The sequence below is a fragment of the Glycine soja genome, chromosome 19 (assembly GCF_004193775.1).
Source record: "Glycine soja cultivar W05 chromosome 19, ASM419377v2, whole genome shotgun sequence".
In the NCBI taxonomy this organism is placed as follows: domain Eukaryota; kingdom Viridiplantae; phylum Streptophyta; class Magnoliopsida; order Fabales; family Fabaceae; genus Glycine; species Glycine soja.
Genome location: NC_041020.1, coordinates 22776380 through 22795169, shown reverse-complemented (window position 1 = coordinate 22795169; position 18790 = coordinate 22776380). Strand labels below are relative to the sequence as shown.

At 32.1% G+C, this 18790-nt stretch overlaps 1 protein-coding gene across 1 annotated transcript; it reads right to left on the bottom strand.

The window, feature by feature from the left end:
* Positions 1 to 12505: 12505 nt before the first annotated feature.
* LOC114400200 (calmodulin) lies at positions 12506 to 15241 on the bottom strand. The gene is made up of 2 exons (XM_028362535.1): positions 14965 to 15241; positions 12506 to 13276 (listed from the first exon to the last, which is right to left on the bottom strand). Exons 1-2 carry the CDS (start codon positions 15038 to 15040, stop codon positions 12903 to 12905), a joined length of 450 nt encoding a protein of 149 aa, XP_028218336.1. The 5' UTR covers positions 15041 to 15241; the 3' UTR covers positions 12506 to 12902.
* Between the last annotated feature and the right edge of the window lie 3549 nt (positions 15242 to 18790).

The window sequence follows — 18790 nt, the reverse complement described above, 5'->3', positions numbered from 1 at the left end:
CAGCAAGAAGCAAAATAGTGTAGCATTATCCACAACCGAAGCAGAATACATCTCTGCTGGTAGTTGTTGTGCACAGATTCTGTGGATGAAATAACAACTATCTGATTATAGGATTGTATTAGACCACATCCCCATAAAATGTGACAACACAAGCGCCATAAATATATCTAAGAACCTAGTTTTCCACTCTAGAACCAAGCACATAGAAATTAGGCATCATTTTCTTAGAGATCATGTCCTAAAAGGTGACTGTGTTCTAGAATTTGTAGATACCAAAAATCAACTCGCAAATATCTTCACAAAACCACTACCCAAAGATTCCTTCTACACCATTACAAGAGAATTAGGACTTCTAGATGCCAGTGACTTAGACAAATGATTTGTTTTATGCCATGATGACTTATGACTTGTTTAATATACAAGCTTTTATTATGTTTTGTGAATGATTTATGACATTATGTTATTTATTTATTCTTTGAACATTAGTTATGTTTTAAGTATTTGGTACTTAGTTAATTATGACTGATCTTGGTGTCTTTATTTTGCACTTAGATGCTTATGTTTTATACTTAGACTTGGTTATTTTGTGATATATGACTAAGTGGTTTGCATCTCAATTTGGTTTTATTAAAATTATGCTTTATGTATGTTTTTAGAATCTTTTATGTTTGTTTTACAAATTATGCTTTGTGTATGATTAAATTATTCATGTTTTACGCACTTTGGCCTTTTTGATGTTGCCAAAGGGGGAGAGAAAATGGGTATTTTAGAAATCAAGATATTATATTTTCAAAGCTTTAAAATTAAGCATAAATTCAAAAAGAAAGGGGGAGAAAGAGATTAGTGAACGGTAGAACAAAACTTGTATGTATTCTCTTGATTTCAGGATTGTCATCATCAAAAAGGGGGAGATTGTGGAAGCAATGACTTCCAAGATTATTTTGATGATGCCAAAGAATCAAGAGTTAAGCAAGTCTCAAAGAATCAAGATTCAAGAACAATTAAGTTTCAAGATTCAAGAACAATCAAGATCAAGATTCAAGACTCAAGATTCAAGATTCAAGAGAAGTTGATTTCAAGATTCAAGAGAAGAAATCGAGAAGCAACAGTCAAGACTTCACAAGGGAAGTATTTTTCAAAAATCCAAACATAGCACAATTTTGTTTTACAAAAGAGTTTTCTCAAAATTTGCTAAGTTACCAGAGTATTTACTCTCTGGTAATCGATTACCAGTGACCAAATTTGATTTCAAAATGTTTTTAACTGATTTGCAACGTTGTAAAATATTTTTCAAATGGTGTAATCGATTACACTATATTGGTAATCGATTATCAGCGTATCTAAACGTTGGAATTCAAATCCAATTGTGAAGAGTCACAACTTTTCATAAAATGCATTGTGTAATCGATTACATGATTATGGTAATCGATTACCAATGATAACTTTTGAATATAAAGTCAAAAGTTGTAACTCTTGACATAATTTTCTCAAGGTTATAACTCTTCCAATGGTTTTCTTGACCAAACTTGAAGAGTCTATAAAAGTAAGACCTTGACTTGCATTCAAAAAAAGACTTTTACAACTCTTTAACAATTTTTTAGAACTTCTAAGAATTCTTTTCTACTCATCTTCTTGTTCTTCCTTTGCCAAAAAGCTTTCTAAGATTTGTTTTTCCAAACCTTGTTTTTTTGCAAGTGAAAATTCTGCAAAAAATAAAAGTGTGCTATTTTTTCTTCTCTTCTCCCTTTGCCAAAAGAATAGAAGGACTAACCGCCTGAATTCTTTTGTGTCTCCCTTCTCTCTTCCCAGGAGAATTCAAAGGACTAACCGCTTGAGAATTCTTTTGATTTTTCCCTTCCTCTTAAACAAAAGATTTCAAAGGACTAACCGCCTGAGATATCTTTTGTTTCCCCTTACAAAGATTCAAAGGACTAACTGCCTGAGAATTCTTTGTCTTAACACATTGGAGGGTACATCCTTTGTGGTACAAGTAGAGGGTACATCTACTTGGGTTGTTATACTGAGAACAAGAGAGGGTACATCTCTTGTGGATCAGTTCAAGTGGAGGGTACATCCACTTGGTTGTTCAAAGAGAACAAGGGAGGGTACATCCCTTGTGGATCTTTGGCTTGTAAAGGATTTTACAAGGTTGAAAGAAATCTCAAGAACCATTGGTTTCTAGGGGACTGGATGTAGGCACGGGTTGTTGCTGAACCAGTATAAATCTTGTGTTTGTCTTCTTCTTCCCTACACTCTTTAATTTCCGTTGTTTACTTTTAATTGCCGCTTTTACTTTTGGTTAAGTTTCTGTTTCTGTTCTTTACTTTCTTAACTTAGTAGTAAAAGCCTAGTTGAATCTAGTAACATTAAGAAGGATAATTTTTAATTAGTCAAGACACATTAATAATTAATTCAATCCCCCCTTCTTAATTATTCCGAGGCCACTTGATCCAACACTCACCTCCCCCTTTGGCTAGTCTGAAATTTAATTGAATTGGGCTTCTACCAATTCAATTAAATTTCTCTCCTAACACACACATCAAATAGGGCACTTAATTCATGTGAAATTACAAAACTACCCCTAATACAAAAACTAGTCTAGGTGCCCTAAAATACAAGGGCTGAAAAATCCTACATTACTAGAATACCCTCCCTACACTATAAAGCCCTAAATACAAGGCCCAGAAATAATGAAACTCTAATCTAATATGTACAAAGATAAGTGGTCTCATACTTAGTCCATGGGTCCAAAATCTACCCTAAGGCTCACGAGAATCCTAGGGCCTTCTCCTGCATCTCTGGTCCAATCTTCTTGGAGTCTCAGATTGGGGAAGTGTCCTCTCACAATAAGATTAGTGTTGCATCAGTTGACCTTGGGGGGTAGGATTGCATCAGTTGACCTACTGGCACTCAGATTGGGGAAGTGTCCTCTCACAATAAGATTAGTGTTGATGCTACATGTCAAGGTAATTTGATGATGAAGCCACCAACTAATGCCATTTAAATCATTGAAGACATGTGCTCCAATCCTTACAACAATTCTAGGGATGAGAGAATCATGAAAAGGGCAGTTAACCAAGTGGAGAATAAAGCTTCTACTTCTGGCCTTGAATGACAAATTCAAGAATTGGCCAAGCAAATTGAGAGTCTAATGAAGGCTTAGTCTCAAGTTCCTAACTCTACACCTCCCTATCACACTTGTGATAGGTGTTGATGTGTTCATGGTCCAAGAGAATGCACAGTAAGGAGCATTTGGAGAAAAGGGCTCAAAACAAGCTAAAATTGATGAAGTTAGACTCTGACTATTCATCAAGGCCATGATCAGTCATCAAGGCCTTGATCAACCGTCATGGTCATGATCAACTTGCACCATCAAGGTCATGTTAATTTAATCGGGGCTCAAAGTTAGAAATTCATCAAGGACATGATCAATCATCAAGGCCTTAATGGATTAATCACGACCCAACACAAATTTGAATCCCAAAAAAAATCATCAACGTCATGATCAGGATGCGCTAGTTGTACTTAAATCTTTTGTTATAAATAGTCTCTCTTTTTGTGATTTGTACTTAAATATTTTGTTATAAATAGTCTCTCTTGGACCCTAGGTTGGGAGTCGTTATTCTTTTTGTGTTGTGTGAGAGTCCTTATCTCCAATAAAGCGTGGAGATCACAATTAGGAAGGTTCTTCACTAGGATTCCAACCTTGTTGGTATGTTTGCATTTCTCATTTGGATTTCTAATTTATCCATGGCCATAAATGGCTAGTCTCTGTTGGATCAAGTGGCCTCAGAATAATTAAGAAGGGGCGGTTGAATTAATTATTCCTAAACCTTTACTAATTAAAAATTTACTCTTCTAAGGCTTTTACTATGTTGTTAAGTAAATGAAGAATAGAAAAGAAACTTAACCAAAAGTAAAAGCGGAAATTAAAGTGCACAGCAAAAATTAAAAGAGTAGGGAAGAAGGAGACAAACACACAAGAGTTTTTATATTGGTTTGGCAACAACCCGTGCCTACATCCAGTCCCCAAGCGACCTGCGGTCCTTGAGATTTCTTTTCAACCTTGTAAAATTCCTTTACAAGCAAAGATCCACAAGGGATGTACCCTCCCTTGTTCTCTTTGAACAACCTAATGGATGTACCCTCCACTAGAACTGATCCACAAGAGATGTACCCTCTCTTGTTCTCAGTCAAACCTAAGTAGATGTACCCTCTACTTGTACCACAAAGGATGTACCCTCCAATGTGTTAAGACAAAGATCTCAGGCGGTTAAACCTTTGAAACTTTGTGAATGGGGATACAAAAGAATTCTCGGACATTTAGTCCTTTGAAATCTTTTGTATAAGGGAAAGGGAAGAATCAAAAGAATTCTCAGACTGTGTCGTTTTGAATTCTTTGACAAGGGAGAAGGGAGACAAAAGAATTCAGGCGGTTAGTCTTTTGTTCTTTTGGAAAAGGGAGAAGAGAGACACAAAAAGAATTCAGGCGGTTAGTCCTTGGCGAATTCTTTTTGGCAAAGGGAGAAGAGATGAAAAGAATGAATAGCACAAGTTTTCAAGGTTTAGAAAACCAGAAAACTTTGGAAAGCTTTTGGCAAAAGGAAGAAGAAGAAGAAGTTCAAAGAGACTCAGAAATCAATGTGGAAAAACTGGTTGTGTATAGAATGAATTGGAAAAGATGGATGTATAGATTGATTGATAAAATGCAAAACAAAGCCTTGCTTTTATAGACTCTTCATGTCTGGTCAAGAGAACCATTTAGAAGAGTTATGACTTTTAGAAAAACTTAAAACCAATTTGAAAAAGTCAAAAACCATTTGAAGAGTTACATCTTTAGATATATTCAGAAACAATCACTAGTAATCAATTACCAAATCAGTGTAATCGATTACACAAAGCTTTTTTGTGAAAGAATGTGACTCTTCACATTTGAATTTCAACGTTCAAGCACACTGGTAATTGATTACCAAAACATTGTAATCGATTACAGCTTTTTGAAATCAATTGGAACGTTGTAAATTCAGTTGAAAGCTTTTTGAAAACCATTTTGTTTACTGGTAATCGATTACAACAATCTGGTAATCGATTACCAGAGAGTAAAAACTCTTTGGTAAACATGTTTTGAGAAAAATCCATGTGCTACTCAGTTTTTGAAAAAACTTTTTCATACTTATCTTGATTAAGTCTTCTCTTGATTCTTGAATCTTGAGTCTTGAATGTTGGATCGAGTGGCCTCAGAATAATTAAGAAGGGGGGGTTGAATTAATTGTTCCTAAACCTTTACTAATTAAAAACTACTCTTCTAAGGCTTTTACTAAATTGTTAAGAGAACGAGGAGTAGATCCAAAAAAGTAATTTAACTCACCCATCATGGACATCTGAAACTCACTTTGCATATCAATAGAAAACTCCTTGCACAAAGATTCATTAGTAGATCCAAAAATTATATCATCAACATAAATTTGTACTAACAAGATATCATTATCCTTCTTTTTTATGAATAAGGTAGTATCTACTTTCCCTCTTGTAAAATTCTTTTCTAATAGAAATTTACTTAATCTTTCATACCAAGCCCTAGGTGCTTGTTTTAGGCCATAAAGTGCCTTTTTTTTAATCTATAGACATGGTCTAGTTTTTGTGAATCTTCAAACCCAGGAGGTTGTTCCACATATACCTCCTCCTGAATTAGACCATTTAAGAAAGCACTTTTGACATCCATTTGATATAGTTTAAAATTCATAATAGATGCATATGTTAATAACATTCTAATGGCTTCTAATCTAGCTGCAGGTGCAAAAGTTTCTTCATAGTCTATACCTTCTTCTTGGTTATATCCTTTGGCTACAAGTCTAGCTTTATTCATTATTACTATACCATTTTCATCCAATTTATTTCTAAATACCCATTTAGTTCCTATGATTGGATAATCTGAAGGTTTTTCTACTAATTCCCATACACCATTTCTTTCAAATTGATTTAATTCTTCTTGCATAGCTACTATCCAATAGTCATCTATAATAGCTTCTTTAAAGTTTTTAGGTTCTATTAATGAAACAAATGCCATATTATTGCATAAATCTTTAAGAGAGTGTCTAGTTGTTACCCCTTTTGAGATATCACCGATGATGTTGTCAAGAGGATGATTTCTTGAAGTTTTCCATTCTTTAGGAAGATTATCATTTTCTTATGCTGTGTCATCCTGGTCATCCCTGTCTTCATCATCTCTCTTTCTTTTCAGATTTTTTTCTTCATTTTGAGTATCTTCCAAAGTATCTGCAATATCATCAACAAACTCCTTTCTCGGGGAGGTAATATTAGTTTCATCAAAAGTAACATGTATTGATTCCTCAATTGTCATAGTTCTTTTGTTGTATATTCTAAATGCTTTACTATGTAAGGAATACCCAAGGAAGATACCCTCATCTGCCTTGGCATCAAACTTTCCTAGACTTTCTTTACCATTGTTTAGAACAAAACATTTACATCCAAAAACATGTAAATGTGCAATGTTTGGTTTTTTATTGTTGAAAAGTTCGTATGGGGTTTTCTTAAGAATAGGTCTAATTAAGGCTTTGTTCATAATATAACATGCGGTGTTAACTGCTTCTGCCCAAAAGTATTTTGGAAGAGGTGTGTCAATTAAAGGAGTTCTAGCAATTTCTTCTAGGGCTCTATTTTTTCTTTCTACTACTCCATTTTGTTGGGGGTGTCCTTAGTACAGAAAAGTTGTGTTCTATGCCATACTTATCACAAAACATTTCAAAATCATTGTTTTCAAATTCACCTCCATGATCACTTCTGATGGAGATAATTTTGAGATTCTTTTTGTTTTGAATGACTTTGGCAAGTCTTCTAAATGCATGAAATGCATCATTCTTATGAGTAAGAAATAAAGTCCAAGTATATCTAGAATAATCATCAACAATTACTAATGCATAGTAACTTCCACCAAAACTCATGACCCTAGATGGTCCAAACAAATCCATGTGTAATAATTGCAATGGTTGAGTGGTAGAAACAATATTTTTAGATTTAAAGGATACTTTTGTTTGTTTACCTTTTTGACATGCATCACATAACTTATTTTTTTCAAATTTTAATCTAGGCAATCCAATAACTAGATCTTTTGAAATTAATCTATTTAGATGATCCATGTTAATATGAGCAATTCTCTTATGCCATAACCATGGATCACAATCTTTACTTAAAAAGCATCTATCATTTACAGATTTTTGTTTTAGATCAATCATGTAAACATTACTTTCTCTAAAAACTATATGTTCAATATCTTTGTCATGCTCATGCTTAATAATGCATTTTTCAGAATCAAAAGATATTTTATATCCTTTATCACATAATTGACTAACACTTAATAAACTATGCTTCAAACCTTCTACAAGCAACACATTTTCAATAGGAGTAGAAGAACTCGTACCTATTTTACCGACTCCAATAATTTTACCCTTGTTGTTGTCTCCGTATGTAACATGTCCACTTTTCTTGGGGGAAATAGTTGTGAATTTGGATACATCACTCGTCATGTGCTTGGAACATCCACTGTCTATGTACCATTTCTTCCTTACAGAATCTTCTTTGTTATTCTCATCAAATTTTGTCATGAGACACAAGTTGACTTGGTCTTCATCATGATCTTTGAGTAACCTGTTCCTGAAAATACTTTTGAAAGACAAAGAACCTAAAGAGGCCATTAATCTTGAAGTGGTTAGACTTTCTACAAGAAACCTGCTCTGATATCACTTGTTGGATCGAGTGGCCTCAGAATAATTAAGAAGGGGGGGTTGAATTAATTATTCCTAAACCTTTACTAATTAAAAATTACTCTTCTAAGGTTTTTACTAAATTGTTAAGAGAATGAGGAGTAGAAGAGAAACTTAGCAGAAAGTAAAAGCGGAAATTAAATGCACAACGGAAAGTAAAAGAGTAGGGAAGAAGGAAACAAACACACAAGAGTTTTTATACTGGTTCGGCAACAACCCGTGCCTACATCCAGTCCCCATGCGACCTGCGGTCCTTGAGATTTCTTTCAACCTTGTAAAAATCCTTTTACAAGCAAAGATCCACAAGGGATGTACCCTCCCTTGTTCTCTTTGAACCTAGTGGATGTACCCTCCACTAGAACTAATCCACAAGAGATGTACCACAAAGGATAAACCCTCCAATGTGTTAAGACAAAGATCTCAAGCTGTTAAACCTTTGATACTTTGTGAATGGGGATACAAAAGAATTCTCAAGCGGTTAGTCCTTTGAACACTTTTGTATAAGGGAATGGGAAGAATCAAAAGAATTCTCAGACTGTGTTGTTTTGAATTCTTTGACAAGGGAGAAGGGAGACACAAAAGAATTCAGGCGGTTAGTCCTTTGTTCTTTTGGAAAAGGGAGATGAGAGACACAAAAAGAATTCAGGCGGTTAGTCCTTGGCGAATTCTTTTCGGCAAAGGGAGAAGAGAATGAAGAGGATAAATAGCACAAGTTTTCAAGGTTTAGAAAACCAGAAAACTTCAGAAAGGTTTTGGTACAAAGAAGAAGAAGAAGTTCAAAGAGATTCAAGGCTTGTAAAGGATTGATTGAATGAATGTAAAAGTGTAAAAGTGTATTGAAAAGCAAATCAAAGCCTTGCTTTTATAGACTCTTCATGTCTGGTCAAAAGGACCATTTAGAAGAGTTATAACTTTTAGAAAAACTTAAAAACAATTTGAAAAAGTCAAAAACCATTTGAAGAGTTACATCTTTTCATTTATTCAGAAACAATCACTGGTAATCGATTACCAAATCAGTGTAATCGATTTCACAAGGCTTTTATGTGAAAGGATGTGACTCTTCACATTTGAATTTGAATTTCAACGTTCAAAGGCACTGGTAATCGATTACCAAAACATTGTAATCAATTACAACTTTTTGAAATTAATTGGAACGTTGTAAATTCAATTTGAAAACTTTTTCAAAACAATTTTGCTACTGGTAATCGATTACAACAATCTGGTAATCGATTACGAGAGAGTAAAAACTCTTTGGTAAACATGTTTTGAGAAAAACCATGTGCTATTCAATTTTTGAGAAAAACCTTTTCATACTTATCTTGATTAAGCCTTCTCTTGATTCTTGAATCTTGAGTCTTGAATCTTGATCTTGATTTTTGAGATCTTGAACCTTGAATCTTGATTCTTGACTCTAAACTTTATTCTTGAGTCTTGAATTCTTCTTGATTCTTATCTTGAACTCTTGAATTCTTCTTGATTCACTTGAGTTGTTCTTTGATTGATCTTTAAGCTTTTTGTCATCACCTTTGTCATCATCTTTTGTTATCATCATTGTTATCATCAAAACACCTTTGAATCACCTTTGATTCTCCATGAAGCTTTGCTTCTACATTGAATCTTGATCTTGAGTCTTGGAACTTGATTCTTTTGTCTTGAAGTCAAATTTCCTCTTGAACCTTGAAGTGTTCTTGATTCAATCTTGAACATCTTGAACTTATTCTTTGATTCTTGAGATCATCATCTTTGTTATCATGAAGTGTTCTTGACCTTTGAGCTTTTTGTCATCACCTTTGTTATCATCAAAACTTCTTTGAATCAATCTTGATTCATCATGAAGCTTGCTTCTACAGTCTCCTTAGTCCAAGGATTATGATGTAATCGTACCTTGAACCCTTTTTTGATTTTAATAAGATTCTCGATGTTTTTGAGTCATTTGATTTTCTTCCTTGCACTTTAATTCTTATTTGGAAAAGGCCATTCTAATACATAATTGATTGCATAGTAGTGATCATCTGCATATAATTGGTAAATCTAGGAAGGCAGTGTTTTATACCAAAATGCATGGCCAAACTAGTTGGATAATCTCCGATGATCAATTGGAAAACTAATTAATCACCCTTGTCTTCGAACTTAATCCTTTGGCTTAAATTAAATACATCAATGATCAATTGAATATTGTTTAAGGCAAAAAAGCATTATTAGACCACTATCAATGGCTAGTCTATGGGAAGTCAACAATTGGCATTTTAAAGAATCTTGTTAGGATTAGGATCAGGGGATATCGGTATGCGTGAATTCATAATCCTTGGATATCTATCTTATTTGTTCACACTTATCTTGCTTATTTGATTTCTATCTCGCATACGATAATTGATCAAAACAAATCTCTCTTAATTTTAAATCTTTCCTTAATTACTTAGTTAATAAAATTGATTATTTAGGAACATAAATGGTCCTTTGGGTTCAATATCTAAACTTAGGTCCTCTGTTACTGCTGTATGGATACACTTGTCCTTGTGCAACTTATTTTACACATCAGTTGTACTCAATTTTGTGTAGTATTTCATTTGGAGATTTCATGTTTAGGATTAAGTTGGGAGGCAATTATGAGGTAGGTGACAATGGTGAATGCATAAGACCAATAGTTTGGTGGCAATTTTCCATGGTGTAATAAAACACGTCCTGTTTCTACTATGTGACTGTAGGCATCGTTCAACTGTTCTATTGAGTTTCGGGGTGAGGGCTGGGGTGGTGAAGTGAGAAATGCCATGTCGACTCAATTACTGTTTGAGTTTGATGAATTCGTCCTTATTATCATATGGATGTAAGAGGTGTATTAAAATATCTTTCAACCAAATTTTTTAATTAAGGAAATATTATTGAAACATCTGATTTATTTTTCAATGGATACAATCAAGCATACTTTGAGAAATGATCAACAAAAACAAGGTAATAAAAAAACCATCTAATGACCTAATAGGAGCTGTGCCCAAAGTTGGTGTAGACAAGATCAAATGGCTTCTTATTGTTGAGACTCAAAAATGAGAGATAGGAAGTTTGTTGCTATTGGAGCTGCAACATAAGATGCACGAGAGACATTGGTGCTTAAATAAGAATATAATTTTTTAAATGTCTCAAATAATTGAGGTCTTAGGCGACTACCTCATTTGCTTACATAGCTTAATCAAATTAAGGGTGTTTCATAGCTTTTTTCTCCTACTATCACTAAGGTTTCTTACGATTGCATGGAACGAGTTCATCTTCAAAGTATTTTTTCCTTTTAATATTTTTTTTTATTGGAGCCACTCTAATTCCTTTTATGAAAAATAAAATTGCTTTGAAAGTTCATTTTGCAACATTTATTGGAAAAAAAAAGAGATAAATGAGATCAGCATTAATATGTGAAATATCCCACGACTTGCTTTGTATGTGGAGATCAAATTTCCTCGAAAGACTAGTATACACATTTCGCTAATAAACCATTTTAAACAAATCACTTGACAACTAAGACCAAAAACAAAATGCTATAATTAGGGGTGGAAATGAGCCGAGCAGCTTGTCGAGGTCCTTCGGCTCAGCCTATGTAAGGCTCGGCTCGGCTTGGCTTGTTTACTATAAAGGCCAAGCTCAAGCTTTTTAAAAAGTCTTTTTAGATAAAAAGGCCAAGCTCAAATCATAAAAAAAGCTTGTTAAGCTTGACAAGCTGGCTTGTTTAACTAATAATAATAATAATAATAATAATAATAATAATAATAATAATAATAATAATAATAACTTTATTTTATCAAATCTTATCTTATCCAGATTTTATTCTATCTAGATTTTATTTTATTCAGATTTTATTTCATCCCATCTTATCTTATCTTGTCCAGATTTTATTTTATTTCGTTTATGGGTTTGGACTTAAAATAGATTTGTAAGCTTTGGGGCTGAGGACCTATATAACAGCACCAAAGTTTTAGTTTAGGGAGTTTTTTTTCGGAGAGAAGAATAATTCTAGGATTTTAGAATTTCAGTTTTTATTACTGTTCATGCACACTGTTCACGTAGAATAAAATTCATTTTTTGCAAATCATCTCTAATCCATACATTTTTTAATATTATGCTCTTTTTATTTTCTTTTGATATACTTTGTGCTTTAACGACTTGAATTCAATATGATTTTGTTTATCAATTATTTTTGGATTTGTACATTACTTATACGAAATTTTATAAGTTTCTTTTTTTAGTTAGTATTTCACTAGGTTTTAAAATAATTAATTAATCAAAGACGTCTTTAAGCAGACTTTTAAATAGATTCGTGGGCCAAGCCAGACTTTTATATAAGCCGAGCCGAGCCTTAAAAAAAAACCTATGAAAGGTAATGAGCCAAGCTCAAGCCTTACGTATTCAACTCGGGCCGAGCTCAAGCCTAGTAAGGCTTGACATGGCTTGCCTCATTTCCACCCCTAACTACAATTTACTAGTTTTGACTCATATATATAAGTCTCAAGTTCAATGCATTTAAAACTAATTAAGATTTCGAGATTGTTTGTCAATAGCCCATAAGTCCTGAGATGATAAAAGTTAGCTTAATGCATGTATTTGATTTGAATAGAATCTGCTTGTAAAGAATGAGTCGGCAGTAATTATTAATTAGTTAAACATCTTTCTCAATACGTTGGGAGAAATAAATTCACTAATAGACCAAGGAATAATTAGTTCTACTCATTCTCATCCATATCTTAGGAGAATCCATATCACACATTGACTTTTCAAATAAACTACGATGCATGTCAAATATCACAATATTCGTCATCTTTCAAAAAAAAAAAATGAGCGGTAGAATGCGAAGTGACATTAACATTACAACCCTTTATTTCTTGGAAAAAATTACAGACAAACTAAGAAGGTTCAGTTCCACTACATCCATTAGTAGCAGGAATTGCCACTAATTGACATTTTAAGGTTGGATTCAAAAACCGTCAAATATAAATGTAGGAAGAAGAAAGGACAAGGACTACTACATCACTGTTATACAACCCAAACCCTTGTCCTTCCCCTTACCTCTGTTTTTTTGGTCATTTCCTTTTAATCAACACTTCTTCATTTAGGTTCTTGTGGCCATAATGTGATGATCACTCACTTGGCCATCATCACCTTAACGAACTCCTCGTAGTTTATTTGGCCATCTCCATCAACATCAGCCTCACGAATCATCTCATCGACCTCTTCATCGGTGAGTTTCTCCCCGAGGTTGGTCATCACATGACGGAGCTCAGCAGCAGAGATGAACCCATTCTGATCCTTGTCGAAAACCCGGAATGCCTCTTTCAGCTCCTCCTCAGAATCAGTGTCCTTCATCTTCCTAGCCATGAGGTTTAGGAACTCAGGGAAGTCAATGGTACCATTCCCATCAGCATCCACTTCATTGATCATGTCCTGGAGTTCTGCCTCAGTTGGGTTTTGCCCCAATGAACGCATAACAGTTCCAAGCTCCTTGGTTGTGATGCAACCTGCAAATATATTTTTCACTTCTACAAATTAACATTTTTTTCATTTTTGTTCCTGCAAATTTATTTTTTTCAACCATGCAAAATGTGTTTATTTTATTTTTTATCATTAAAACATTTTATATAACGTTTTTTCACTGTTCAAAGTATTTTTTAAACTGTTTCTCATTTTTTAAAGCACTTTAAATAAGAAAAACAAAACAAACATATTTTATAAGGACTAAAACAAATTTACGTGGATAAAAATAAAAAAATTCTAAATTACATGAAAAAAAAAATATTTAAGCCTCGTTATTATACCAGAGATGTGGTTAGTTAGAAGATTGTGCTTTTGTCAGTCACAATACTAGCAGTAGCATATAAGCCACATAGACAACATGTTCATATACAACTTTTCACATTCAATTAATTTCAGGATCCACACCCCTTCGTTCAGCTGTTCATTTGAACGTTTTATATGTTTTCAGTTTTCACTTCTAATTACAAAAAGAGTAAATAATTTATGCATTGACCGTCAAGGAATTTTTATGATATCGTCCAATCACTAATTACTAATTAGCATATATATAGCAAATATCTAAAAGTCATATCTAACATGATTAGTTAACATGATTTCTTTTTTCTTGTTTGTAAAAGTTTGTTTAGAAAACAATGAAAATGAAAAATTTTGTGATTAAAAGTACAATGTACAAACAGAAAATGAAAACAAAATGTTTTCTCAAAGCAAATGCTCCCATATGTTATTTTAGAAAATAAATACTATTACAATTAAAATAAAAATGTTATAATAATTACACAACAGTACTTTTCTCACTGGCATTAAAACCTTGAATAAAAAAATTTAATTACTAAGTAAAAAGACACAAAAAAAGCTATTTCATAAAAAGCCCTTTTCTATAACACTTGCTACGTTTCTCAATCTGATCTCCTCCGTTGGCATCACAATCTAGATCCAAAATCAAGAGAAATGAAGAAAAATGAACAATTCACCGACTATTTGTCACTTTCTTTTTCTTTTTTACCCAAAAATTCGTATAAACCAAAACAACCAGTCCACAACAACCCGCCAAGACATCCAGAAACCTTCTATGAACACTTTTTCAGGAAGAAATATTTAATTAAAAAAAAAACAGAAAACTCCAATAAAACCTTGTCTTAAAAAATACAAAACAAACCTAACATGCAATTCACATATACAAAAGAACAAAAATCTAAACAAACAATTCCTTCAATAGTGTAATTCATCCCTTTCTCTCTCCTCGTCCACCAAACAGAGACAAGAAAATAATCGCCAGAAAAACAAAATAAAGTTAAACATTTTTTTATCTCCTCTGCAAAGTTCAGCTTATAATAATTTCCGAGATCTAAATCTACCAAAGTTTTTTTACGAAGTGGCCCGCCGAAAAGGATAACTAATTTTCCTTGGCACCATGAGCACACACAAAGTATATGATTTATTTCATATCAAAGTCAAAAAATTCAAAACTGGAAAGACAAAAGTCGCAACTAGTGTATCTAAACCTACCAAATTAACCACAAAAAAGAATTTTCAAAAAAAAAAATTGGAATTCATCTAATTTTCCTGATCCATTTATGACGAAAAGAAACACCGATCTACGAAAACCACAAACACGAAAATCAGATTAAATCAAATACGCAAAACATGAGAGAGAGAGAGAGAGAGAACGAACCATCGCCGTCCTTATCGAACAAGCTGAAGGCTTCCTTGAACTCGGAGATCTGTTCATCGGTGAGTTGATCCGCCATTGTTTTGGTTCTTCTTTGGTGAGGGAAAAATCGCTCTTTTTTCTTTTCTTTTCTTTTTTCGTTCTAATAAGAATTTGGTGAGAGAGAGTGTGTGTTTTAATGGTTAGGCACGAGTGTCGTTAGCGTTGATTATATACGGTGGAGCTTCGGTGGCACCAATCAATGCTATGTATCATAACAACAACAACTGCGTAACGCAACGCAACGCGGTCTCCACACACCTTTACTACCGTTCTTGACTTTTCCTTTCTCTCTTCCTCTTTTGCCCTTCCCCTTCTTTCCTTCTTCCTCTTTTACCCTTCATTACCTTTAGTGTTTTTTTTCTTTCGTGTTAACTTTCCGGATGTGGGAATATGTGAGGCCGAGTCTAGCCTATAAATTTTAGCTTATGATAAATTTTTGAGATCTGAGTCTGATCTCTTTAAAAGTCTAGTCTGACCTAATAACTTTTTTAAAAGCTTTCTTGACAATAAATCTTTAATATTCCTTTGATCTGGCATTGGAACGTAATAGAAAAGTTAAAGGAAAATGAAAAGTTAACAAGAATAGAAAAACCAATAAAAAACAATGAGGAATATAAAGGAGCACAAGACTCACACCTAAATTGTAATTAAAGTCTTACTTGATTATAGGAATGAAAGTTATAGTTATAAATATATATATATATATATATATATATATATATATATATATAGGCCAACGTATTAGACTTATAAGGTTTTTTAACAAGCTTAAGCCTGATCTATTTAATTTAATAAGCTTTTAAAAAAGTATGAGCCTAACCTTTTAATTAAATAAGTTAGTCCAGATCAGACTTTATGTAGGTCAAGTCGTAGGCCCCTTTAGGCCGGCCTAGCCTATTCTCACCCCTATTTCTGGAGTATAAGAGAAAAAAGAGCTGACCATCAATTCAGACTTTGGAAAAAAAAATATTTTTATTAAAGATTAAATTTAAATATTACTTCAATAATTCAAACTTAATTTTATTACATTAATTATGTTTAATTATTTGATTGTTTCTTTAGCTTTTTTATAACTATTTACTCATAATTGCTTCATTTTCTTTTTTTACTCTATTGCTATAAATAATTAATTCATTTTTCCCTTATCAACATAATTAATTGCTATCACTAAGATTAAAAAATTTAGTTAACTTAATTACAAACATTACTTTTGTCATAAATTAATATTTTTTTAGGGAAATTAATAAAACTATTTATTGTTAGCATAAATTTATTAAATCATAAAGTTTTGTGATTATTGCATTTTTACTCATAAAAATGTAATGAATTTCACACATAATTTTTCTTTATTTTTTAATAAAAATTAATTAATAATGGGTGTGTTAAAAAGGTATATATCACAACATGTATTATTTGTATTGTTATTATTGCTTGTATAAAAATAATTCCTTCACATTTTTCTTATCATTAGCGTGTAGGTTTCAAAGTAAGAATTTGAATTTTTAGACGTGATTTTTTTTATCATTAACATGTGTGTTGTTAAAATATGATATATGGACATAATGGTTTTATATTAATTTTTCAACATATTTTTAAAAAGATGAATTTAAATATTTTGTAAAATACAATTTAGCAACAAAAAAAGCAAATTATATTTTTTCATGGAGAGATGCCCAAAATTAATTGTGCTCGCCTTTTTCAAAAAAGATTTCGCTATACTTTTTAAAGATTAATAGTATATTATAATTTAATTTATAATGATGTAAACAATATTTTATAGATTCAGAAAAAAAAAACAATAATTTAGTCTATTTTATTCTTTTATAACAGTACTAGTTTGTAACCCGTGGGTACGCACGGGTCGTTTGCAAATTTTTTCACATGTATGTTTATTTGTTTTGCAAAGTAGAATCATGAAGCATGATAAAGCTTAATATTCATAACAGAACAATTGTTCAAACAACAAAATTAACAAAACATCTGGGGTAAAATTCACAAAATACAAAACAAAGTTTAATCGTTATCGCTATCACCCCAGTTCTTCTGTCTTCTCATGACAATTCCCCAATTTTTTTCATGGCGCAGATAATAGAATGACACTTCATTTCCATGATCGAAGTCGCTCTCACACTCCTATCACCAATGCCAGCGTAATTTATTTTCTACACTTGTTAAAAAAAATTAAAATTTAGGGGTAAAAATGCTGAATCTAAGTACCCGTGAATCTGTTTAAAAACATTCAATCTAGACAACATAATATTTACATAAACCACCAAGAACAGAAAGGTGTTTTAGTAGAATACGTAGCTTTGTATTCTTATTCTTAACTTCATGAATTCATTATGGATGTCTCAGCAGAAAGAAGGGTCTAATAATGATCAAAGAGAAGGGTCTAATAATGATCAAAGAGTATACTTTTGATTCACTCACAATTTTCTGGTAATATTATCTAGATAAGTATTTGCAAGCCACCAAAAAAGTTAAAACTTTGAAAATCATAACCAATAATTGTTAAACCTTTTAATGATTTGACAATATGCAATTAGATCAAAGTGTAAATTGAATTTAAACTCAAAGAGTAACCACTTTCCAAAGTTCATTTTCTTTTAAGGAACCCAAAGAAACCAAACATACAATACCAAAGTGGAATCTTGAAATATTTTCTCGGCTTTTGATTAGAAAAGAAATGAATAAACTATAGAAGAATAAAGCCTACATGATGATGATGATGATGATGATGATGATGATGATGATGATGATGATGATGATGATGATAATAATAATAATAATAACAAAACAAAAAAATAACACAAACTAAGAGAGAGTAGAAAGAAGACTTGTGCTTATTTAAAACTTCATTTTTTTGCCCCACTCAACAAACCGACAATTTATTTTCTGTACTTGTTTAAAAATTTTGAAATTTAGGGGTAAAAATGTTGAATCTAAGTACCCGTGAATCTGTTTAAAAACATTCAATCCAAACAACATAATATTTACATAAACCACCAAGAACAGAAAGGTGTCCTAGTAGAATATGCTTATCAATTAAGAAAAATACTAAAACTACTTTTAATATGTGAAACGCATAATTTGAAGAAAGAACAGTTATATTTATCAACCATGCACAATGCACCCAGTAGTATCGGGTTGAAAAAAAGAAGAAGAATTCCACAATTGGAACATCAAAATTCAACTTACCTCATCTAACTCGTCATTGATATTTTTGCCTTGAGCTACCTGAGATGATACGTACACATAATAATAATAATAATAATAATAATAATAATAATAATAATAATAATAATAATCACAATATAAAAAAAAGTCCTTCAGCTAGAGCCTACTTAATAATAATAATAATAATAATAATAATAATAGAACCTTTTTGTTTATCACATTTTGTTCTTTTTCTATTTTAATTTATAGTAATTTCTGGATTTTGAGAGATTATATTTTAATTTATATTTATTTTGTGTACTTGGTTCAACTATTATTGATGGATTTGTAGTTTAAATCAAATGATAAAAATCAATTTCATGGAAATAAATAGGTATCAATAATAATAATAATAATAATAATAATAATAAATATGCATAAAACAAAGCACAAAGAAAGAAACTTGTCGGCGAGATGTTTTTTCATGGATCACCTTGCAAGCGGGAAAATCAGAAAGGAAAAAAAATAAAGCGGGAAAAATCAGTAAGGAAGGAAAAATATGAAACAAACAACTATAACTAAATAATAATAATAATAATAATAATAATAATAATAATAATAATAATAATAA

What these genes read in the sequence shown, in the direction of transcription:
- LOC114400200 (XM_028362535.1), bottom strand. Translation starts at nt 15,040, where the DNA reads ATGGCGGATCAACTCACCGATGAACAGATCTCCGAGTTCAAGGAAGCC. An exon ending in GTTCGATAAGGACGGCGATG is followed by an intron (nt 13,277 to 14,964) that starts GTTCGTTCTCTC and finishes ATATATTTGCAG; the next exon opens with GTTGCATCACAACCAAGGAG.